The 25655-nt window shown below is 36.1% G+C and overlaps 2 protein-coding genes across 2 annotated transcripts; both read left to right on the top strand.

The window, feature by feature from the left end:
- Positions 1-7902: 7902 nt before the first annotated feature.
- On the top strand, positions 7903-16039 carry LOC113328034 (zinc finger BED domain-containing protein RICESLEEPER 2-like). The gene is made up of 9 exons (XM_026575129.1): positions 7903-8410; positions 9068-9208; positions 9593-9749; positions 9843-10413; positions 10523-10832; positions 10930-11027; positions 11325-11408; positions 14878-15020; positions 15892-16039. Exons 1-9 carry the CDS (start codon positions 7903-7905, stop codon positions 16037-16039), a joined length of 2160 nt encoding a protein of 719 aa, XP_026430914.1.
- A 225-nt stretch (positions 16040-16264) lies between these two features.
- Positions 16265-24576, top strand: LOC113328033 (zinc finger BED domain-containing protein RICESLEEPER 2-like). Its single transcript, XM_026575128.1, has 6 exons — positions 16265-16448; positions 23001-23588; positions 23705-23845; positions 23992-24161; positions 24216-24358; positions 24453-24576. Exons 1-6 carry the CDS (start codon positions 16265-16267, stop codon positions 24574-24576), a joined length of 1350 nt encoding a protein of 449 aa, XP_026430913.1.
- Positions 24577-25655: the final 1079 nt, after the last annotated feature.

Here is a 25655-nt window from a genome sequence, read left to right as displayed (position 1 = left end):
TACCTTTCGTCAGATGCATTAATAGGTAAGTTCATCTTAAGATGATAATAGCAGAAACTATGGAAGGCTCCAGGAAAGTAAAATGGAATCGCCCTCTTTAATCCTTCTGCACGATCAGATAAAAATATGATTGGCCTTTGATCATGATCAAGAACATTACTCAAATTCCTCATGAACCATTCCCAGTTATCATTATCTTCACCAGGTACCAGGGCCATGGCTAGTGGGAAGAAGCCTGCACAAAAAAAATATAAAATCAAGACAGTGTCTACATGAAGTATGTGCAGCTAAAAAAATGCATAATGGCTCATGCATCTAAACTAAATGATGCATAAGACATTATGCAGCTAAAACAAAAAATGTATAATGTCTTATGCATCTAAACAGAAATGATGCATAACCAGAAAAGTGAAAAAAAATAATGCATAATGTCTTATGCATCTAAACTAAATGATGCACAAGACATTATGCATGTGCATAAAAAGGACGCATAAAATCAATAAGTGAAAACCATAATGCATAAGATATTATGCAGCTAAAATAAAAAATGTATAATGTCTTATGCATCTAAAACAAAAATGATGCATAACCAGAAAAGTGAAAACAATAATGCATAATACATTATGAAGCAAAAATAAATAATGCATGAGACATTATGCACATATATAAAAAGGATGCATTATCAGAAAAATTACCATTTTCAGCAATGATAGCGGTTGCATCCATGAGGCATCCTCTATGTGTCCCTATAAGAACATCGACATAAATCATGGGACGAAGGTAACGATAACCATGGATGCATGCCTCGAAAGCAATAAAAAGACGCACAAACTTATTTGAAGGTGCCTCATCTTCTAATTCAGCTGAACTATCCTCGTTCGCTTCAGGTTCATCCGTTTGAACTTGAAAATCAATCCAACTCCCAGGATTTGTGCTGCAAATGAAATCTACATACCAAGAAAGATGCGAATACGACATGGCTTCATCACCAAATATATCCTCATACACTTTCTCTCTTCTGTTGTAAGCTTGGTAGTATTTCACATTGATCCCGTAGATAGTTTTGAAAAACTTTGCCAAATCAGATGCTTTGAAACTCGGATCACTTCGGATTTCATCCTTGACTAGACTAGAAACAAATTTACTACTGAGCCTGTGGAAAATCCTTTCAGTTCGAACACCACAGGTATGACTGCTCTCATACTTCTTAACCTTAAGCATCATGTTTTCAACATAAATAGCACAAACCTTATACTCCCAAGGGCAATTTTCTTTTGAGCATTTTGCATAGAACCTGCTAGGTTCATTCTTCTTATATACAAGAACACGCCCAGCTTTTAACTCTTATTTCTTCACTACGATACGTACCTCTGCTACACCTCCAAAAAACACTTTACCAACTTCACCAAGTAATTTATCCCAACCTTCAGTCCTAAGAACCTTGTTAACAGTCACAGAACCATCTTCAAGGAAATTCACCATAGCTTGTTCGGGTTCAGGTTCTATTACACGACTACTTGAAGCTTTACTACTACTTCTGGAAGAATTACAGCCAACTTCGACAAGTAAATCAAAGCTCTTCTGACCTTTACAGTGGAAACGAGATACAAAACACTGAAGCAGAATATCAGAATCAACTCGCACAAACTTGCTTCCATCATTAAAGGAAAATCTGACATGATGCGGTAATAAACGAGTCCACTTCTGGCAAACGGCTGTCTTCAAAGACTCCAAAGTTGTGTTGACATCAACAGGATGTGCTAAGAATTCACTGAAGTAGTGAATTACAGCTAGTGCACTACCAACAGGCATTTTCACCCTGCAAAACACAAAGAGAAAAACCAAACATATCTATCCTGCATATTGCTTCACAAAAATTCTTACTCAAAATTAAAAGATCAAATCAACAATAGCAAACAATCTACATTAACCATAATCATATGAGAAATCAACAAGATATGAAAATCAATAACAGATAACAAATCAAAAATAAGAATGGAAAAACAAATCAAATAAAAAATCTAACAGAACAGAAACAAAACCTAGTAAATTGGTATGTCAACATCGGAACATGAAATCAAACAAAAAAATTGAATCGAAAAGATCTACATTGATGTTAACAAATTCAAAACCTAGAAAATAAACAAAAAATCAAAAACAAGCTTAAAAGATCTAAAAAACGATTCGAAAAACTAAATTAAGCTTCGAAAACCTAAAATAATATATCCTAATCTTACATAAACTAAAACATAGAATCGAATCAAGATTAAACAAAAATCAGAATCAAGATTGGAATAAAAACGAACGAACCTGAAGCTTTGCTGAGTAAATTGAATCTCGGTAATCAAGGACAAGTGAGGCTAAAGCTTGCTGAGTAAATTGAATCTCGGTAATCAAGGACAATTCTCGATAATCAATCTCTCGATCAGAACAAGTGAGGCTAAAGCTTGAATTATCTTTTCTGAGTAAGTCGAATATCTCAATCAGATCCTTCTCAGCTATCGATAGTTCAATCTCTCAGCTCTCGCTCTCGATCGTATTCTATCTCCTTCTCAATCTCTCAGAAACTGAATCTCTGAATCTAAATCTCTGCGCCTGAATCTCTAAAACTGAAACTGAGGCTAAACTGGGAAATAAAAAAGAAAATAAACAAATTTTGAAAACTCTGGGCCTGCGAATAATTTGTTGGCCGCTTTTGGGTGCGCCCATGAGATTTTGTGGGGGTGGGTTTCACAGTAGGGAAATGTGTAAGAATGAGTCTCCCTGTAGTTTTCACCTCTTAGAATCCATGGATCGGTCCACCAACCCGAATTATCCTCTCTCCAAGAAAGTGGTTTAAACTTGGATAAGGGTCATGAGGACTATGATATTTTGAATATTGACTTTAGAATTATTTAAGATAATTACGGTTATATTAAATCATAACAAAAAGAGGATAAATGTTACCATGGGTAATTATCTTGAATAGTTATAGTTAATACCTAAGATAATTATAGAAACCCTAACAGAACGAGGATAATTATCTTTATTTTTAATTATTATGTAAGATAATAATTAAGATAAGTGCAAAAACCCTAATAGAAGGAGGAAAGAATTAGTTAGGATATTATAATTATTTAAGATAATTATAGTTCCTAAGAGAAAGGATAATTATTATTCAAGATAATAATTAAGATAAATCAGAATTATGATAGATGACAAACTTTATGATGAATCTGGTTGTTTTCTTGGATTTGTATAAATAGAGGCTAAATCCTAACTCAAAAGGGACAGATTTTCTAATCCTTTTCCACACAAAACATCTGCTGAGAAACTTCTCTGACTTTAGCATCGGAGTGTTTTTGCAGATACCCCCACCATTCAACATCGATTGCATCACCAATTTCTTGTGGAGCTGTATCAATAGTGCCAATCAATCAATCCATCACAGTTTCATCAACATCTTTGGTGAAATCAAATCGACGAAGAAGATTTAATCCATCTACACACATCTCGAAGAATGTTGGGGTGAATATTTTTGCACCAACACATAGTCAGAAGTCTCAGGTAAATAGTCTATTCCAGTTTATAAATAGCTTTGAGTACTTCGTATGTTTTAAACATTCAATTTCAAGTCCGAACAAAAGCAAAGATTTCAAAAAATATTGTGCTACTAGTTCAAAAGTCATGGCGGAAACAAGAAGTTTGATAATTGCTTGTGTGTTTGTTTGCATTCTCGTTGCGTCGAACACTCTGTGCACGGCAAGTAAGTAATTATGTTTATTTTCATCAAAAAAACAAAGAGTAACTGTAAATATTGGATCTTATGATTAATAGCTTTCTTTTCTTTTTTGTGGATATATGCAGAGGAAGTAGATATCGAGTGTAAGACTGCCCCGGCTGGAGGTTTGATAACAGTAGGGAAAGCTGTGATCGTCGGAAGCTGCTTGGATTCAGAAGCCTGTGATATATTATGCTTTGGACTAAAAGATACAATTGGTTTTACCACCGATGGAAAAAGTGGTTTGTGCGTCGATGACTTTGGGCAACAAGTATGTGCCTGCTGTCGGACGACCTTAAAGCAACTAGCCGACTAGCTTGATAATATTAAGTTCCGGAGCATTTCTTAGGTTGTCTTTGTATTCATTTTGTTTTCTTTGGTATGTTTAAGGTTTTTATGTGCCTCATCATTTGTTTATGTATTGTTTTTTTTTTTTTTTTTTTTTTTTTTTTTTTTTTTTTTTTTTTTTTTTTTTTTTTTTTTTTTTTTTTTTATGATTTCATTCCCTTTAAGAGTCTGTCAAAAACATGAAAGAAAACAAGAAAAAGGAAATTGGGTTAATTGTCCAAATATTCTTAAAACATGATTCAAATGCACGAGTAAAAATTAGTATGGGTGAAATGGACACCAAAAAGATGGTAAAAATGAAACTGGATTCATCCTGGTCTAAACTTAAAAAATAGTGAGGATGAAACTGGATGCATCCTGATGTAAATTAAAAATAAGAAAAAGTATTTTAAAATGGGCAAGATGAAACTATTTACATCCTGACTATTTTTACATTTTTATCCATTTAAACAGTATCAAATTTTACATGTCTTTTTCACCCAGGAACTGTTGATTTTGATCTTTTTAACCATTTTTACTCGTCCATTTGAATCATGTTTTAAAAATATCTGGACAAATGATCCATTTTCCGTTCTTTTTGTCAATGTACTTTACTTTAGTATTGTAGTGGAATAATGGTTATCGAATTATTTTTTTTTGATTGAATTTTTTTTATAATAATCATTGTTTCTTATATTTTGAGGATAAATCTCACCTTTCTCCTTAAATAAATCTGCGCACCGAGTTTCTTTCAAAGATCTATGGCTCGCAATAACGTTGCCTAGCAATAATATATGAGATATTTAGCTAACAACCTTTGTTGTTAATTCTTTCATGCCTCGATTGGCCACTTATTGAAGCATTATTTGCCATAATGAATGGATACTGACCACCCTTGCATTATATATAAGAACACCGGTGTATCAAAAGATTCTCCATAATGGATGGATTTGACATTCATAATTAGTGTCCAAGGACGGAGCCAAGACTTATCGGCTGGAGTGCAAAAATTTCCTTTGGGGTGCGAATTTTATTGGGTGTTCTTTTATATACCCCATGAAATACTAACGGTATCCATATTAGTTAGTTAGGGTAGTTAAAATTTAGTTCACACGAAAATCTTAAGTTGCTTGTGTTTTTTTTATATTGATACCCCCTCTCTAAAAAAACTTATACCATGTATGAACCTGTAAAAAATAAAATAAAATCTTGTACAAAATCTTTACAATATCTTTCGTCCCAAATCTCAATGTATAATTGGGAAGAGAAGCAATTTCGACATCAAGATGATTCAGTGGAAAAGCTGAAACATACATAAGATTGAATCATTGAAATAATAAATCATATAAGAACGGATGAGTTAAATCATCTGATTTAGAATTTGTGACATTAATCAAATGATGTGAATGAGAACGAAGATTTTTTGATTGATAAATTGAATAAATTACAGCACCAGCAAACGCACCTATGACAATACCGATTAGTATTGGAAACAAGCGCATCAATAGTTTCTTCTATGACGTCGCCATCTTGGTAATGGACGACATCTTGGTCAATTTGCTCCATTGAGTTGTAATTTTGGTGATGGTAAAGAACGTGAACAGAACTAATGATCACTAATAATCCCCTAACTATAATGGTGGTCCTTTTCAAGTTCTGTTATTCTATCTAATTAATGGTCAATGAATCCCATCGCTGTAGAACTTGAAAATGAATAACAATTTGGGTATTAGGAATTTTAATCGATCGAAAAAAAAGCTTAAAAGAGGTTTTTATGATGATGGGTAATGTTAAAAGGAAATCAGGTTTTAAGATTTTGATAGGGTTTAATGGATTTTGTTTGCTCAATCGCGATGAATATCCGGGATAGAGCTGGCAAACCAGCCAAAACCCGCAGATAAATCCGACCCGACCCGTGAAAACCCGTACCCGGCTTGGCTGGTTGTATTAACAAGCCGGGTTAGGGTTGGAGAAACGCCGGGTTAGGGTTGGAGAGACGCCGGCTTGTGTGAGAACGGGTAAACCCGGCCCGTCCCGTAAATCCGCGGATATAACCCGTATACCCGTAGTCCATTTATGCCGCGTGTCCCTATCAGTTTCTATACGTGTCTGAGTCTGAGCCTGAGCATAAATAAAACATAAGAGAAAAAGAGAAGAGAAGAGCCCTAGCAGTAGCAGCGTTATCTTCTCTGAATCTCTGCTTGATTTCTTTCTTCTTCTCTGAATCTACACTCTACAGGTATCTTCTTCATCTCTTTATCTTTTGGTCTTCATCTTTATTATGTAAACTGATCATTAGAAGAACAATTTTAGAGATTCTGAATCTCTGATTTTTTTAATTTCATCATTTTAATTTTTCGAACGATTTTGCTTTCAATGTTTATATGTATGAATTGAAGATCATTCAACAGAAACATGTTTAAATTACATGGATACTACATGTTTGTCTTCATAGATCTGATGATTTTGGTTTTGACCTTTAGCTTCAACCTGAAATTACTGTCAACTCCTCTGTTTTGTTTAATTTCTTAGGATGTTATTGTTATTCATATATTTTGATTCATGGTATCCAAAATTATGTTGTTTGTATATTGGTTGTAGAAGAAAATAGGCGGGGGAAACATGGATCCCAAGTTCCCAACCATAACAACTAAATGTGATTTCTAATTGATTTTAATCTTCAAAACAACAGGTCTTCTTCTCCATCTTAACTTCTGCAAATAGTGATTCGATTAGTTTGAGTTTTTTCAGATTTTCGAATTGGGGTTTTGTTAATAATCTCTGCTAATTCTTCATCTTGTTGTGGAAGATTCAGAGTTGAGGACAGGTAATCTTCTAAGTTATAATCCTAGATTGGTTATGTTTATGTAATTCATGTCATGTCTGATAATTTCTCTAGATTGGTTATGTTTCAAACTTTCATTATTAAGATTATGTGAATGCTTATGAGGTTAAGAATTATGTCGATATAAAATGGAGCTGTATTGATTGGGGTTTAGGTTTATTTTGATTTACATAGGTTGGTACTTATTAAGAATGAAACAGAAACTGAGTTTTAGAAGTGGTATTGACATCAGTTACACAAAACTTTGTTTGTTGTAGTGAACTGGACAAGTAAATGGTAATGGTGATAGCTTTAGTGTGGCTGTTGGGTTGTTGTATAGTGACTGAGAAGATGTTGATGAAGAATTTACTTGTTCTGTGTGTATTTTGAGTGATCTAGTGGTGCAGGAATGGATAAGTTAAACTACATTTGGTGATGATGTTGTTGTGGTGAGGTCATAGTTGTGATGGAGCTGAACTGATAGTGCAGGAGTTAGAGGTACTATAGTGATCCATATTGTTTGTGCTGTGCAATTGAAGCCTTATAGTGATCCATATTATTTGAGCACACCTGAAAAACACTTATCTATATGTTGTAGTATCCAAGGAGTTTCGTTAGACTTTATGAACTTATCTATATTACCAGCACTTTCTGACTCTGATTTTTAAATGGCACTTACGATTTATGGTTTTCAGCAAGTCATTTTGCAAGTCAATTGCTGATGTTAGTCCATGAACCATGATAGTAGACAGTAGTAACAATCTGATGGATTTTGTTTTCTTTTCTTGTCCAAGTTATTTTCCTTTATTGGTTTGAATTCTGTGAGTGTTTTGTTATTTAACCATGATAGTAACTAGTAAGTAATGTACTGATTTTTGTGTCTTTGACCTATTCTTTGTGGCTCCATCCAGATTCCAGGATGTCAAGTGTACAAGAACAAACTCATTATAACGATGTTATGAGTAGTGACGGTGAGGATGATGATGTTGAGATGGTAGATCCTTTGGATGGCTCTACAACTGTTGATTGTGCACCTGCACCAGTTTCAGGTGAAAAGGAACATAAACTTAGATCTGATGTTTGGGAATATTTTGATCTCATTAAATATAAAGATGGATCAAAGAAGGGAGTGTGCAAGGCTTGTAAAGTGGGATATAAATATGATAGCCAGAAAGGTGGAACCTCATCTATGAAAAGGCAAAAGTGCCGTGAGCGTCATTCTCAGGACATATGGCAAATGATTTTATCTTCAAAGAATGGCCAGTTGTCTTCCCGCTTACGCAAAATTTATCAGATGAAGTTTCAGGATCTTATTTCAGAATTACTCATTGCAAGAAATGTCCCATTGGCTTTGGTGGAGTGGAAAGAATTTAGGGACATATGTGGTTATCTAAATGAGGATGCTAAACCATTATCAAGGAATACTGGGAAAGCCGATATCGTCAAAAAACATAATGCACAAAAAGAAGTTATTCGAAACATATTGAAACTTGCTCCAGGTACGATTCAAAATGCTTTTGCTTCAGTTTTGATCCCATTTATCTCGAAATGCTTTTGCTTCAATTTCATTTGCTTTCTCTTCTGAAATTTTCTGTTTAACCAATAGCCAATTATCCCAAGCAGAAGTATTATGACTATGCTTACTCCAATACCTGTGGATCAGTTTGAAGGATTGGTTAAACATATGCCTCGCATGTTCCATTTCAGTAAACGGTAAATGTACATCGCGTTAGAAACTATATCTAAATGAAAAATCATTATCATATACTCTATATATTACCTGATGATTCATTCACAACGATACGAGTCTTCGTTTGTTTTCTTGATCAGCTGGAAGTCTTTGTTCGTCAGGTGTACAATAGTTTATGAGCTTGTTAATCTCTAATTTTTCATCTGGTGGAAAACTACAGTTATAGCTTCCAGCGTGTTGCTGCATATAACATCTTCTCCACACTTGTGTGGTTCTTTACATTCATCAATATCTGTGTAGAATAGATGCAACTACTCATCAGGTGTTTATCACTCGTGCACAAGGAAAAAGTAGACATTTTGTATTGGATCATATAGCTAGGAATATTTTGACTATCTGAATCTAATATATCGCATCGTAATTAATTATGATAAGATTTGATGATATGTATGTGTAATCCTTACAGGTAGGATGTGTCTAACATCAGACATGTGGACCTCTGTTACGACTACAGGGTATATAAGCTTAACTGTCCACTTTGTTAATCAAAATTGGGAACTAAAGAAGTATCTACTGAATTTTTGTGAACTTCCACCACCTCATACAGGTGAAGCACTTACTTGAGTGTTCAGATCTTTTATTTTATGTGCATGTGATATTTTACTTCAGTCTTGAGTCTTGACTCTTGAGATCTTCCACCACCTCATACATGTGAAATTGTGAACTGAAGTAATTAATTGGGACTGGGAGTTTAACTTTTGTGTTCCACTACCTCATACAGGTGAAAACCTTTCTTCCAAGATATTTGCAATGATAGAAGATTGGGGAATTGAAGAAAAAGTATCCAACATCACCTCGGATAATGCTGCAAATAACGGAGCTTGTGCTAGAATTATGCAGAGTAGACTTGTTGCAAAGAAGATCCTGTTTAACAAGGGAAAATACTTTCATGTGCATTGTTGTGCTCACATCTTATCTCTTATTGTAAAAGATGGACTTGTGAAGATTGATCCAGTTGTCCTTAAGTTAAGAAAGTCAGTGAAGTCGCTTAAAAAGTCCCAAGTAAGAAAACAAAAATTCTTGGACATTGTTGATACTTTAGGAATGTCTGCAGTAAGAAGGGGTGTTCGTCAAGATGTTAAGACAAGGTGGGTTTCAACTTTTATTTTGTTATACAGTTAAAGAATGGTATTATTGTTTATAATATACTCATTGAATGTTTGTTACTTTTTTTTATACAGATGGAATTCAACTTATCTTATGTTAGACAGTTGTCTTGTGTATAGAAGTGTTTTCGCTCACTTGAAGGAGGTGGATTCAGACTATACAAACTTCCCAACTGACGAAGAATGGGATCAAATTGAAGTGGTCACAAAGTTCCTCAAGACGTTTTATGATCTCACAACTTTGTTTTCTGGTAGTAAGTATCCTACCTCCAATCTATATTTTGAAGGAGTTTGTCAAGTTCAGGTGTTATTAAAAAAAGAAAGCACAAATGAAATTGAATTCATTGGGGACATGGTGAAAGAGATGCAAGAAAAGTTTAACAGTTATTGGGAGAACTTAAGTCCTATATTAGCTATGGCACTTGTGTTAGATCCTAGATTGAAACTGAAGTATCTAAACTTTGATTATTCCAAGTTGTATCCTGATGTAAGACAATTAGAAAGTAAAGTTTCTTATGTGCGTGAAGATATGAAAAAACTTTATAATGAGTATTACACCTTGTCAAGAGCTTCTGGTAGTGGAACTCAGAATTTTGGTATTCAAACTGGTGCAAATTCTGCCCATCAAGGAAGTGAGTGGATCCAGGTAATTTTGGTATTCAAACTGGTGCAAACTTTATGAAGTTATATTATATGTCCTCCTCATTATAGAAGATAACTGGTCCTTGCACTCACTTATTACTTGTTTCATGCAGGAATATGTTGCAGCACAGGAAAGTGGTGGTGATCTGCAATCTGACTTGTCAGAGTTGGATCAATATCTTAGCGAGAAATATGGATTTGTTAATCAACCGCTCGATATCCTAATGTATTGGAAAGCCCAGGAACAACGATTTCCAGTACTTTCAAGAATGGCAGGGGATATTTTGTCAATTCCTATTTCAACCGTCGCTTCGGAATCTGCATTCAGCATTGGTGGAAGAGTAATTGATCGGTTTCGCAGTTCTTTATTACCTGAAAATGCTGAGGCGTTCATAACAACTCGTGATTGGAAACATGGAGTTGGTAAGTGTGCCTAAGTGGCACCGCGTAATTCAGTAATACTTCATTTAGTTGAATGTGTAAATTTCATATATAACTTTGATTGTTTTTATCCATGTAGGAGAAGAAGATATGGATGAAGACAATGGGATTATTGGAGAAGATGTATTAGGATTTGAACTTGGTCCAGTGGAGGATAGGACAGATGAGAATGGGGAAGTAAGTTCTTATGCGTCTAATTAGTATGCGTACTTCTTCAATATAAAGCGGGGTAATTATGCAAATTCCATGTTTTTTACTTGAATATTTTCTTTTGTTTGATTTATTTATGCTTGAAATTACAGATTTATATTGAATAGTTGGAGCTACTCAAAGATAGACATGGAAAATGAGAATTTTTTTGGACAGACAGTTATCGCAGTGTCTTCAAATTTTGTATAAAAAAGATGTTGGAGATGTTTTTTTGGACAGTTATCACTTTTTTTTTTGATTAACCACAATATACATTTTGTGCAGGAAGTGGTTATTAATATCTTTATTGTTGCACTCGGTGATACAAAGTACAAAGTTACAAACAATGGTATTACTACTGTTTCGAAGGTTTTTTTTTTCTTTTTTGAAGATATCATGTACTGACTGATGAGTACTAAACTACAATGATTAGCATACTGTGTATCTGTGACTCTGTGTTCCTCTCATGATGCAAAACTAGTGTCAAATTATTATTAAGTTTTGCAATTTTCTTGATTCTTTCATTAAGTTTTTTAATTTCGGTGCGACACCGAGTCACTGACTGTTGAATCTGTATTCTGTAATCTGTTGATTGAAATTGAATTGAATGGAAATGTCAAATGAATTAGATGAATGTTAGGTTGCAGGAGCAGGAGTTTTTGATGGCCTGAATGTGGTCGGAATCGGAAATGATCCAGAAATCAGAGGAAACTAAGCAGAAACCAGCTAACCCGTGAACCCGCAGGTTTAACCCGTTATGGGTGCGGGTTGATGAAATGACCACCCTTGAAGAATATCAACCCGCGGGTTTTGACCCGTGTTAACCCGAACCCGTGTAACCCGTAACAAGCCAGCCCCGACCCGCCCGTTTACCAGCTCTAATCTGGGATATGCTCCAAGAACCCTAGCGGCGCTGTTCTGGAAGAAGAGATATTCATCGGGGAATTGGGGGTACAAAAACTGAATATTTTTGATGGGTAGGAAGACTAGAATAAAGGGTATTTAGATAAAGAAGTACCCTCAGTATTTTGTGGGGTATATAAAGGAGCACCCATTTTATTTCAGGTACGAATTTTAGGAAACATGCCCAGATCTGTCCCCACACTTCTTCTCCTTCTATCATCCGCCACTTTACCAGTTCCCAAAGGCACTACCAGTCCTTTCTTTATTTACTTTTCTCCACTTTGGTTTTCTTTGTTTATGTACTTGAATTTGAAGAAAAAAAACAGGGTGTTATTTTGTTGGTGCTAAGAGTTTTTTTGGGTGTTCTGATGAATGTTTCATCATGAACTGTGTTGGCTATTTTGATGCGATTACAGAACATGGAGGAATTCAACTTACTTTACGTAATCATGCATGTTATTGGAAGGTTTCGAATTAATGGAGCCATGAGTCAGAGCAAAAGGTTCGTGCTGTTGTAACTAATTAATGCTTCAAAGTGTATCTTTCCCATAGCCGTAGCTCTTAACATTTCAGGAATTCTAGTTTTTGCCGTAGAAAATTTAGCAATGAATATTTAGTAGTATGTCTGTAGTCCTTCCCCCGGTAATGTATGGATTCTGTATACCCTTACACTGAATAAGTACAACAACAGTACGTCAAAAGATTCTCTAAAGTGAATGGAATTTAGGAGGCAAATCAAAGTAGGTATTGACATTGATAACCCTGTCCTAGTTTGACCAATTTTATCAAAATTTTATTTTATGTTTCTAGAAAAAGAGACTAAAATTGTGATTGGTTTCTTCTATCTCTGTGTCCAAGTCCAGTGTAGACTGTAGAGTCATGGTTGGTGGTAAGAAAATGATGTTAAGCATGCTATGAGACGTCATTCATTTTCACAGTGTGGGAGATACGATCTCCTGAATTATTAGGGATTAAATAGGACTTTGTTATTAAGAGGGCGATTATATCAGCAGTGGAGCTAGGCTAGCTAGTTGGGTCTCTTTGAAGAAGTTAGGTTCGGTTGTGCGTATTAAAAAAATAATAGTAGAAAACACCAGCTTTGAGTTTTTATTTTTCATCAGTTTATCCATTTATTCATAAAATTGGTGAGTGTTTCACAAAAACATGCTACTTGCTAGTCACATTTTTCTTTTTTTTTTTGAAACATGATAACCACATATTTCACCAGCAGTGATGGGTTGCATTTTCAACTTTTAAATTTTTGTTAATACAGTCGGACAGATTTCCCAATCAGGTGTGACAAAAATGTAAACGCGCGAACTATATATATATATATATCCTATCATGTCATTCATGACACCCGTTTGAGCTCAACCCGACAAAGTTAGCTAAAAATCTCTCGTCGAAATCACAAGCCATTGGCTTAAAATTGAATGCCTTTCCTTTATGTGATGGTGGTGGAGGTTTTACTCTTACCTCATTCTTACACCTCTGATTGAGTTGACCACTGGCACTGATACAGTTCTTTGTTTTGTATTTTGATTGCTGCTTCAGGGACTTGGGAATATTACAACAAACATCTCGAAGCACTAAGTTTACCCTTTTCCAAAACGACAAAACAGCACTACAGAACAAAAAGGATAAGGGGCAGTCTAATTTCCTAGTATTGGATTTTGTCCAATTCAGCAATGCCATAGTCATAGCTGAGTTTTGGATGTGCATGGAGTACATATGGGCAAGAACATTGCTTTTCAAGTGGCAGAAGAAGAGGATAAGAAATTGAACAATATTGGTACACGGATTATCAAATTTTACAGGGAATAAGCACGATCGACTAAAATCTACATATTGATTATATGTGTTTGGTGACATTATTCGTAAATTTTCCATAGAATGTGATAACTGATGACTTCAATTTGACGTGACATTCATAAAATTAAATGATCGGTGGAGATATTTAAAAACATAAATATCAATGTTCCAGACAAGTAATATAACCTCCCTTGATTGAGGTATACCCAGATTAATTGGGGTATACCCAATAAGATAAAATCTGGGTCATTTTGAAGTAAATGAGGCCACCCCTTAACCATATATTTTCAAAATGGCTAAATTGCCCTATAATAATTAATACTAATTTAATTAAAATGATTAGATTAGTTAAATTAGTTAGATTAGTTAGTTGATTTATATGAGTGGATTTGGAAATAATTGAGAATGAGAGATAGAGTGAAGTAGCAGAAGAAGTTTTGGGGGGAAAAGTTAGGGTTTTTGTGAAATTTGTGATATGAGTGAGATGATTAATTCTAATCCTGATTTTGAAGTGGGGAGTCTTCTAACTTTCCTCCTACAGATGAGTACTTGTATGACGATCTACCAAATCATGATCAAATGGATTATATGCATGATCCTAACTTTTATTTTCCTAAAACTCAAGATGGATATGGAAGTGATGAATGTGTCGAGCCAAACGTAGAATCCAATGACCAAGAAGAAGAGAATGGAGCTGCAAGTAATCAGGTAGACAACTTACGCGGTGAAGATTTTGATTTTTCCATGCAAATGATCGATTTTGCTTTTTGTTTTTCATTTTTACTGCCCAGTGTCGACAAGGTCGACGATTGTCGATCATGCCGGCTGTAAAAGTCGGCGTGGTCTTCATTGCATAATGCTCCGACTTTTCATGAGCAGTGTTTAGTCGGCAAGGTCGAAAATTTGAACCCTGCCGACTGTAATATTTTTTTGCAACACAGGAGATGTGTTTTGAAAATGTTTAATACGACACGGTTGGGTCTATGTCGACCCTGCCGACTATAGTTTGGTCGGCACTGTGTTATTTTTCGACCATGCTGGTTGTTTGTTAGCCGGCGTTGTTTTATATATCGACCCTGCCGACTATGGTAGTACATATCAACTAACTTGTGATGTTTTTTAGATTTCGTTGGTACCGATGACGGATCAGCCTCTAGCTCACAGTGTTAGGGGTCCTGATAATTCCGCACATTATGCTAATGATTTGGAGTGGAAGGAAAAAGACGACGCGGTCAAGTGGGTTATTGAAAAATCAAAAGAGAAGATGTGCGTCTAGTGAAAAACACCCAACAAAAAGATACGCGGTTTGAAATGGTGTGCGAGTGTAATGGGTCACAGGATGCAAGTCACAAGAGAAAGGGTTATCTGTATGATAAAAAGACGACGAGGGTGTACAAGACGAAGTCAAATAAGTGTGGATGCCCATTCAAGATTATTTTTGGGAGGAACAAAGAAACCGATAACATGTGGAGAATGAGTAGAGTTGATGTTGGTTGGCATAACCATAAAGATACGAAAAGTCTTGTTGGGCACTGCCAAGTTTCCAAGTTGAAACCGCACGAGTTCGAACAAGTAAGAACAAGTTGGGGAATTAAACCAAGGAAGCTCCTTAGTAAGTTCAAGAGAGACGACCCGGATAACCTTTCTTCATTGTCTACAATTTACGCGGCCAAGGAAACTATCAAATGAATTGAATGGGATGGAAGAAATGTAATGGAAGAATCACAATGGTTGGCACAGAAATACAACTACACGTGAGACACCATGAGTCATCGGAGGGGACGGTGGATCGTATTTTTCTTGCACATCCCGATATGATTCAATTGGGCCGGTGTTGTTACCAAGTTTTGTTCATGGATTGTACTTATAAGACGAATAGGTACAACATGCCTTTGTTGAACATTGTAGTACAAACCTCGGATAAGAAATCGTTCACGGTGGCATGGTGTTTTATGGATTGCGAGAAGGATGATAGCTATATTTGGACATTGGAAACTTTGAAGCTTCTCTACCACGAAGACGAGACTCCCGGGGTTGTAGTGACCGACAATGAGCAAGAAATAATGAACGCCGTGAGGATAGTCTTTCCCAATGCACAAAATTTTCTTTTCTCTTGGTATATACAATGCAATCTTAGAAAGAATTGTAGGATTCATATCCAAAAACCGAAGGCAAAGAAAGTTACTAAACATGAAAAAGAGGAAGATGAACGTCTTAGCAAATTAACTAAAGAGGAGCGAGAGAAGGAGAAAGAGAAAGAGAAAGAAGACGAAGAATGGAAATAAGGTGAGATCAAATTTGGGTTATTCATGAAAGTGTGGGATAAGTTGGTTTGGTCGATGAGTGTGGAAAGATATGAGATAAACTTTAAGGGGTTCGAGGATGATTGGGGCACTAATTACCCCAAAGTAGTGGAATATTGCAAAAGAAAATGGTTGACGCCACACAAAGATAGGTTTGTGTATGCTTTTACTTACAACTATAAAAATTTCAAACTTGAGTCCACAAGTATGGTAGAGCAAGCTCATGGGAGACTAAAAGGTATACTTTTAACGAGTCAAAATGGGATTGCGACGGTGCAACATGCTATCCATGAGTACACTAATAATGATATCGACAAGATAAGAAAGAAATTCGAAGAAAGTAGGTTCCGGAAATTCAAGGAGTTTAAGGAGGATGATTGGTTGCTTGTTGGTATACATAGAAACGTCTCGCATTGGGAAATACGTTTCATGATGAAACATCTCAAGTTGTATCAAAAGTATCGGACTTCCATGTCGTCATATGCTTGGTAGGTATAAACTCCCATTCCGATTGAAGATATATATCCTTATTGGAAGCAACTATCTTTCAAACCGGCTCCAAAAGAAGATCCCGATGAAGAGTTTGGCGACATGGAATTTGGGAAAATAATCCTCGATAAGTACCGCACGTTGAATAGGTTGGAGACTCTGAAGCACAAGTTGATGCCAATTGTTTACCCTTTTATGGAAGAACTTGAAGAACCGGCGAAACAAGATCCAACGGGTAGACCACCTAGCATAAAGACAAGGGCGGAAGAAAGGCAACAAATTGAAGAGTATTTGAGTACAACATGTGATCCATCCGGACATGAGTATACCGAGGCGCAATGCAAAGGGGAGCCGGCTAAAAAGAAAAGTGGTCGTCCGAGGAAAGAAACAACTACACCAACGGTTTCAAACTTGAATCCAAATGAAACTCCACCTCTTGAGAGTCAAGCAAGTGTTGTAAAGAAAAGGGGTCGGTCGAGCAAATAAAAAACTACACCAACCGTTTCAAACTTGAATCCAAATTAAACTCCACCTCCTGAGAGTCAAGCAAGTGTTGTAAAGAAAAGGGGTCGGCCGAGCAAAGAAAAAACTACACCAACCGTTTCAAACCTGAATCCAAATGAAACTCCACTTCTTGGGAGTCAAACAAGTCAAGGAAATTTTGTGAAGAAAAGAGGTCGTCCTAGGAAGGTAGTAAAACCGGTATTGGATGAGTATCGCGTACAACTCCTTCAAATTATTCAAGAGTTTGTTATACCGACGACGTCCCAAAGGATATAAATTTTGGGTTTCACGTTGCCTCCCAACAATTGGGACACCTAAGTGGAGCAATTGAGGAGAATCTCACCCAATGTCAATACATAAGAAAGAAGATGGCCGCCCGACTAGAAAAAGACAAAGAGTTTTATATCTCAATGATGCTAGAAGGTTCCATGGAGGACAAAGAAGCGACTTTTAAAGAGTTGCTTACTAGTGTTAAAGGCCCGGAGGGAAATGCACCGATCAAATGGGAGCATTGGTTGAGAATGCCGGAGTGTGACCATCTATTCGCGGATACGTGGTCATGCGTGGTACATTTTTTTAGTAAAGTACTAAGTGTAGCATTTGCACCGAAACATGCGGTTTGTGTGGAGCAACTCAGGCATAGAAGAGTTTTTATGGCTTTGGTTGATGGTAATCATTTTATTGGTCTACAACTCAACAAGGAATGTTAATTACCTACTCTTTGTAGGTTTAGTTTCTGGGAAAAGTTCATATTCAACAAGAGCAGGGAATGGATGAAACTTTATGAGGACAACATGCACCTTTGGAATGCTTTTGAAAATGCGGGGGTCTAAAACCCACACCCAATATTTCGATTAGCAATCTGTATGGACTAACTCCAATATACTTTCTAGAAAAACAACTAGACAGTCAGACTTAATCTAGAGAAAAGTATATCGAGGAGTTAATATCTCTCTCTTGATTTGATTTTACTCAAGCAAATAGAAATCCACGAGTCTTTATCAAATACAAGGATAGTAAACTTGGATGGTACCAAAGATCAATATCCAAGGATCAATCAATTTACAATCAACAACCAAAGGTTGGATTTCACAATTAATCAATACAAACGTACAACCTGTGATATTTCAATTATATAACAAAATATAATGCAGAATAGAAATAACACAGACACCAGAAGTTTTGTTAACGAGGAAATCGCAAATGCAGAAAAACCTCGGGACCTAGTCCAGATTGAATACCACACTGTGTTAAGCCGCTACATACACTAGCCTACTACAAACTAACTTCGGCCTGCACTGTAGTTGAATCCTAATCAATCTCACACTGATTCAAGGTATAGTTGCGCTCCTTACGTCTCTGATCCCAGCAGGATACTACGCACTTGATTCCCTTAGCTGATCTCACCCACAACTAAGAGTTGCTACGACCCAAAGTCAAAGACTTTAATAAACAAATCTGTATCACACATAAAAGTCTACAAAGATAGATAAATTTGTCTCCCACAGATAAACCTACAAGTTTTGTTCTGTCTTTTGATAAAAATCAAGGTGAACAAGAACAAATTGATAAACCGGACTTATATTCCCGAAGAACAGCCTAGTATTATCAATCACCTCACAATAATCTAAATCGTATGGTAGCGAAACTAGATATTGTAGAATCACAAATGATGAGACGAAGATGTTTGTGATTTCTTTTTATCTTTCCCTATCGGAGATATAATCTCAAGTCAATTATTTCAGTTTAACTCGTACGATAGAAGATGGCAAGATCAGATCGCTCAACTACAAGAGAAGTAGTTTCGTATGGCTTCACAATCCCAATGAAGTATTTCAGTCATTAATCGACAGGGTCTCGAGAAGAAACCTACGATTAAAGGAGAATCGACTCTAGCAAACCAACTAGTATCACACAGGAGGTGTGGGGATTAGTTTTGCACAGTTGCTGTACGTCTCCTTATATAAATCAGGGTTTGCAATCCAAGTTACCTTGGTAATTAACAAAGCATTCAATATTCACCGTTAGATGAAAAAACCTGATTTATCCAAGATAATATCTTTCAACCGTTAGATTGAAACTTACCTTGTCACACACGAATGAAATGTATTCATTTAGGTTTGAGTAACCGTACCTAAACGTGTATATTGGTTGGTTCACAAATGGTTGACCAATGGTTAGTCATATGAGTGCTATCGTATCAACCGTATTCATCTTTCTCATAACTAGTTCAAATGACTCATAAGAACTAGTTCAAGACTTGTTCAATTGCTTAGGACTTTATACATAGACACGATTGAAACAAAATCGGTTTGATTCATTTGAATCAATTCATGAACAATATACCCACGGTTTGCAAAGATTGCATTCCTTATAATTTATTGTTTCAAGTCCATGAACTACCGATTTGAGAAATAACCATCTTGGGTACGCGTACGGGTATGCGTACCTTAGCTACCGGATTTTGAGTTGGTTTTAGTTTCCAAACTCAACAAACTTTTTCGGGTGAAAAAGTTCCGCCAGTACGCGTACGGGTACACGTACCTAAGGTGACTGATTTTTGAGTTCGCAAACTTCAAACCCAGCATAATTTGACGGACGTGAACTTCCGCCAATATGCGTACGGGTACGCATACCTAACCTGTCTCCTTAACCAATACCGCATGCACACATATGCACGCACTTGGTTTCCGGCACATGGATTTATACACAAATGTGCGAAAACACTAAATGCTTATATCCATAGATGGTTACATATTCTCAAATCTACATTTCAATCATTGAAACATTCTTCTATAATGTTATAATAGTCGTTAGACATAAAGAATTGACTATCGTCATCAAAGCTATTTTCAAGATTGAAACGTCATCATGACTTTCGTCACGGGTAAAGATGAATATGGTTAAAGCATAAGCTTACCAACACGTATTTTGAGAAAAAAGATAGGCGAGTAAACTCGGCTCGAAATAACAAGTGTGTATGTATGAAAATTATCATACTTATACGACTGTTGTCTCAAGAGTAGGAGATACAGAAGATAGACTTTTGAGTGACAAGATGAGTTCAAGTCTCCACATACCTTTTAGTCAGATGAAGTTCCATCGGTTCCTTGAGTAGTTCTTCGTCTTTGCAAGATAATCTCCATGGAGTCTGGAGCTCAACTATTCCTAACTATCCTAGACCGAGACTTAGTCATAAGTATACTAGAAATCAAGACATATAGTTTTGATCATTAATATTGACAAACATGCTTGATATAGCAACGCATGCGAGTGACCGAGCAATGCTCTAACAGCTTTAGATGAGGCTAGGGAATGTCCCATAGATTTGACTAAAGAAGGTTCAATAGATTTGAATGAACTCCCTCCAATAGATTTGAGTGATGAGTGATTATGATTAGGTAATAATGAATCTTTTTGGAGTACTTTTGCAATCACATTCGTGATTGTGTAATGTACTTTGGAGTACTACAAATGAATGAAATAAATGTGTTTTTTTGGTGTATACTCCTTTGGTTGGCATTGTATATATCACAAGACCATGCCGACCGTCACAGGATCAGCAGGTTATAATTTCGTCAGGTTGCCGGCTGCACATGCATGACAGCACAGGAAAAAAACCATGGGACGGTCGGCAAGGTAGTTTCCCTCATACAGTGCCGAGTGTCTCAAGGTCGGCAAGGTTTTCGGCTTTTACTGGTCGACAGGGTTTATGAGGACAACCATGCCGACCAAACCAGGAAAAAAATGTTGTTCCTGGATGTTCTTGACATTATTTAGTCGGCAAGGTTTATGAGGACAAACCTGCCGACCATAATTGAGCCGGAATCATTAGTACACTGTTACATGTCTAATGTTAAGCAGCCGACACCCTTTGAACTTTGTATAGTGCCGACGAAAATCAGGAATACAATGATTGTTAAAAAATAAAAAACTTTTGAAACTTAATTAGAGCATACAAACCTTAAATACTTAATTAGAACATACAAACCTTAACTAAAGCATACAAACGATAAAAACTTAACCCTAACATATTTTGGACATAGATAGTATCTTTTTCCGGTACACAATTTCTTATGAGAGGTAATTAGCTTCATCTTACCGTCGCAACATAGATTTTTGCATGGTAGAAGGTTGATTTTAGCAACTTCATCTTCATACGGATCTAGGCACTCATCTATCAAATAGAAAAACCCACAACAGGTGCATTTTGAAGCATACGACTGATATACATCTCCTATTGCAGCTTTCATGAGAAATAAGAGCCCATTACAACCATGAATAGTGCATTTGCTTCGTTCAAAGGGACAATCATTTGCAAAATGACCACTTAGTGTACAAATACTACAAATATTTGGGTGTCTTGCACTTGAAACTTTCATTCTTTATGCAAGGTTGAAGATGAAGTTGAGAATGCTTTTATAATAACAATACACTTAATATATTGATTTTGAAATTTCTAGCCGTTGAGCATTCAATGGGTTGTACTTTGTACCTAAAAAGTTATATTTTTATACTACTAACATTTAAGTCAGCAAGGTCTGGATTTTAAACCATGCTGACGAACTATCCCTGACAGCACAATAGCATATAGACTGGGATGGTCGGCAAGGTCGAGCTTAAAACCATGCCGACTTAATAAAGCTCTATTATTGTCTAAAACTGCATGAAAAAGATTAAGTTCAAATGCAACTGAAAATGAAAATTAACATAAGTTTAACAAGTCTAAAACCATAAACTAACAATTCAAAACATAATTTGATAGTTCAAACCACAATCTAAGTTTCTAAACCAAGTGAAACATAATAAAGTTTAAGAAATTCATGGATCCTTGTCATTATTGTTATCTTCCTCCACATCACTAGCTTTTCACCAGCATCAGCTTTTGCTTTTCCCTTTCCCTTCACTGGACTTATGTAGTCACCAACCTTATTTTAATAGGGGTTAACTCCAGAAATGTCAGATGCCTTGAAAAAAGTTCTTGGACCAATCTCCTCTTCTTCCTCCTTTGATGATGTGCATTCTTGATTGTTGAGGGGATTGCTAGGACTAGAGCTGGCAAACCAGACAAAACCCGCGGATAAATCCGACACGGCCCGTGAAAAGCCGCACCCGGATTTGCTGGTTGTCTTAACAATCCGGGTTAGTCTTGGAGAAATGCCGGCTTGTGTGAGAACGGATAAACCCGGCCCATACCGTAAATCCGCGGATATAACCCGTATACCCGCAGTTCCATTTATGCCGCGTGTCCCTCTCAATTTGTATATGTGTCTCCTGGGTATAAAACATAAAAAAACCTAGCTTAGTTATCTTCTATGCTTTCTACTTCTTTCTTCTTCTCCGTCCGCAGCGGCAGCCGCAGATTCGCAGTTCACTGATTAGTTGAATGTTGAAATCGATCTTGAAAGACTTGAGTTGAATCTTCACAATCACCGAACTCCTGGGTAAGTGTGATTTCTAATTGATTTTAATCTTCAAAAAACGAGTCTTCTTCTCCATCTTAACTTCTGCAGATAGTGATTCGATAGTTTGAGTTTTTTCAGATTCTGGAATTGGGGTTTTGTTAATAATCTTTGCTAATTCTTCATCTTGTTATGGAAGATTCATAGTTGAGGACAGGTAATATTCTAATCCTATCTTCTTTAGTTCTTCTGTGTACTGTGTTTATGTAATTCATGTCATATCTGATAATTTCTTTAGATTGGTTATGTTTCAAACTTTCACTGCTCAATGACCAAAGTTATTGATTGAGTCATTTTGCAAGTCAATTGCTGATGTTAGTCAATGAACCATGATAGTAGTAACAATATGATGGATATTGTTTTCTTTTCTTGTCCAAGTTATTTTCCCTTATTGGTTTGAATTCTTTGAGTGTTTTGTTATTGAACCATGATAGTAAGTAATGTACTGATTTTTGTGTCTTTGACCTATTCTTTGTGGATCCATCCAGATTCCAGGATGTCAAGTGTACAAGAACAAACTCATTATAACGATGTTATGTGTAGTGACGGTGAGGATGATGATGTTGAGATGGTAGATCCTTTGGATGGCTCTACAACTGTTGATTGTGCACCTGCACCAGTTTCAGGTGAAAAGGAACATAAACTTAGATCTGATGTTTGGGAATATTTTGATCTCATTAAATATAAAGATGGATCAATGAAGGGAGTGTGCAAGGCTTGTAAAGTGGGATATAAATATGATAGCCAGAAAGGTGGAACCTCATCTATGAAAAGGCATAAGTGCCGTGAGCGTCATTCTCAATACATATGGCAAATGATTTTATCTGCAAAGAATGGCCAGTTGTCTTCCCGCGCACGCAAAATTGATCAGATGAAGTTTCAGGATCTTATTTCAGAATTACTCATTGCAAGAAATGTCCCATTGGATTTGGTGGAGTGGAAAGAATTTAGGGACATATGTGCTTATCTAAATGAGGATGCTAAACCAATAGCAAGGAATACTGGGAAAGCCGATATTGTCAAAAAACATAATGCACGAAAAGAAGTTATTCGAAACATATTGACACTTGCTCCATGTACGATTCAAAATTTCAAATCTTGCTGACCCACACCATATGTTTTGTTTTATACTTTTATGTATGTGTAATTGATTATGATAAGATGTGTTGATATGTATGTGTAATCCTTACAGGTAGGATGTGTCTAACATCAGACATGTGGACCTCTGTTACGACTACAGGGTATATAAGCTTAACTGTCCACTTTCTTGATCAAAATTGGGAATTAAATAAGTATCTACTGAATTTTTTTGAACTTCCACCACCTCATACAGGTGAACCACTTACTTGAGTGTTCAGATCTTTTATTTTATGTGCATGTGATATTTTACTTGAGTCTTGAGATCTTCCACCACCTCATACATGTGAACTGAAGTACTTAATTGGGAGTTTAACTTTTGCGTTCCACTACCTCATACAGGTGAAAACCTTTCTGCCAAGCTATTTGCAATGATAGAAGATTGGGGAATTGAAGAAAAAGTATCCAACATAACCTTGGATAATGCTGCAAATAATGGAGCTTGTGCTAGAACTATGCAGAGTAGACTTGTTGCAAATAAGATCTTGTTTAACAAGGGAAAATACTTTCATGTGCGTTGTTGTGCTCACATTTTAGCTCTTATTGTAAAAGATGTACTTGTGAAGATTGATCCAGTTATGCTTAAGATAAGAAAGTCAGTGAAGTCCCTTAAAAAGTCCCAAGTAAGAAAACAAAAATTCTTGGACATTGTTAATACTTTAGGAATGTCTGAAGTAAGAAGGGGTATTCATCAAGATGTTAAGACAAGGTGGGTTTCCACTTTTATTTTGTTATACAGTTAAATAATGATATTATTGTTTATAATATACTCATTGAATGTTTGTTACTTTTTTTTTATACAGATGGAATCCAACTTATCTTATGTTAGACAGTTGTCTTGTGTATAGAAGTGTTTTCGCTCACTTGAAGGAGGTGGATTCAGACTATAAAGACTGTCCAACTGACGAAGAATGGGATCAAATTTAAGTGGTCACAAAGTTTCTCAAGAAGTTTTATGATCTCACAACTTTGTTTTCTGGTAGTAAGTATCCTACCTCCAATCTATATTTTGAAGGAGTTTAGTTCAGGTGTTACTAAAAAAAGAAAGCACAAATGAAATTGAATTCATTAGGGACATGGACAAAGATATGCAATAAAAGTTTAACAGTTATTGGGAGAACTTAAGTTCTATATTGGCCATGGCACTTGTGTTAGATCCTAGATTGAAACTGAAGTATCTAAAATTTGCTTACTCCAAGTTGTATCCTAATGTAAGACAATTAGAACGTAAATTTGATGATGTGTGTGAAGATATGAAAAAAATTTATAATGAGTATTACACCTTGCCAAGAGCTTCTGGTAGTGGAACTCAGAATTTGGGTATTCAAACTGGTGCGAATTATGCACATCAAGAAAGTGAGTGGATCCATGTAATTTTAAAGCTTACTTATTTCAGTACATGTGGTCTTGTATTATTTTGTGTTTTAACCAAACAAAGTGCGTTTATGAAGTTGTCTTATATGTCCTCATAGAAGATAACTGGTCCTTGCACTCACTTATTGCTTGTTTCATGCAGGAATATGCTGCAGCATAGGAAAGTGGTGGTGATCTGCAATCTGACTTGTCAGAGTTGGATCAATATCTTAGCGAAAAATATGGATTTGTTAATCAACCGCTCGATATCCTAATGTATTGGAAAGCCCAGGAACAACGATTTCCAGTACTTTCAAGAATGACAGGGGATATTTTGTCAATTCCTATTTCAACCGTCGCTTCAGAATCTGCATTTACCATTGGTGGAAGGGTAATTGATCGGTTTCGCAGTTCTTTATTACCTGAAAATGCTGAGGAGTTGATAACAACTCGTGATTGGAAACATGGAGTTGGTAAGTGTACCTAAGTGGCGCCGTGTAATTCAATAATACTTCATTTAGTTGAATGTGTAAATGTCATATATAACTTTGATTGTTTTTATCCATGTAGGAAAAGAAGATATGAATGAAGACAATGGGATTATTGGAGAAGATGTATTAGGATTTGAACTTGGTGCCGTGGAGGATAGGGCA

Source organism: Papaver somniferum, unplaced genomic scaffold, assembly GCF_003573695.1.
Source record: "Papaver somniferum cultivar HN1 unplaced genomic scaffold, ASM357369v1 unplaced-scaffold_107, whole genome shotgun sequence".
Taxonomy (NCBI): Eukaryota; Viridiplantae; Streptophyta; class Magnoliopsida; order Ranunculales; family Papaveraceae; genus Papaver; species Papaver somniferum.
Note: the sequence above shows the minus strand (reverse complement) of the source record. Positions and strands in the feature narration are given on the sequence as shown.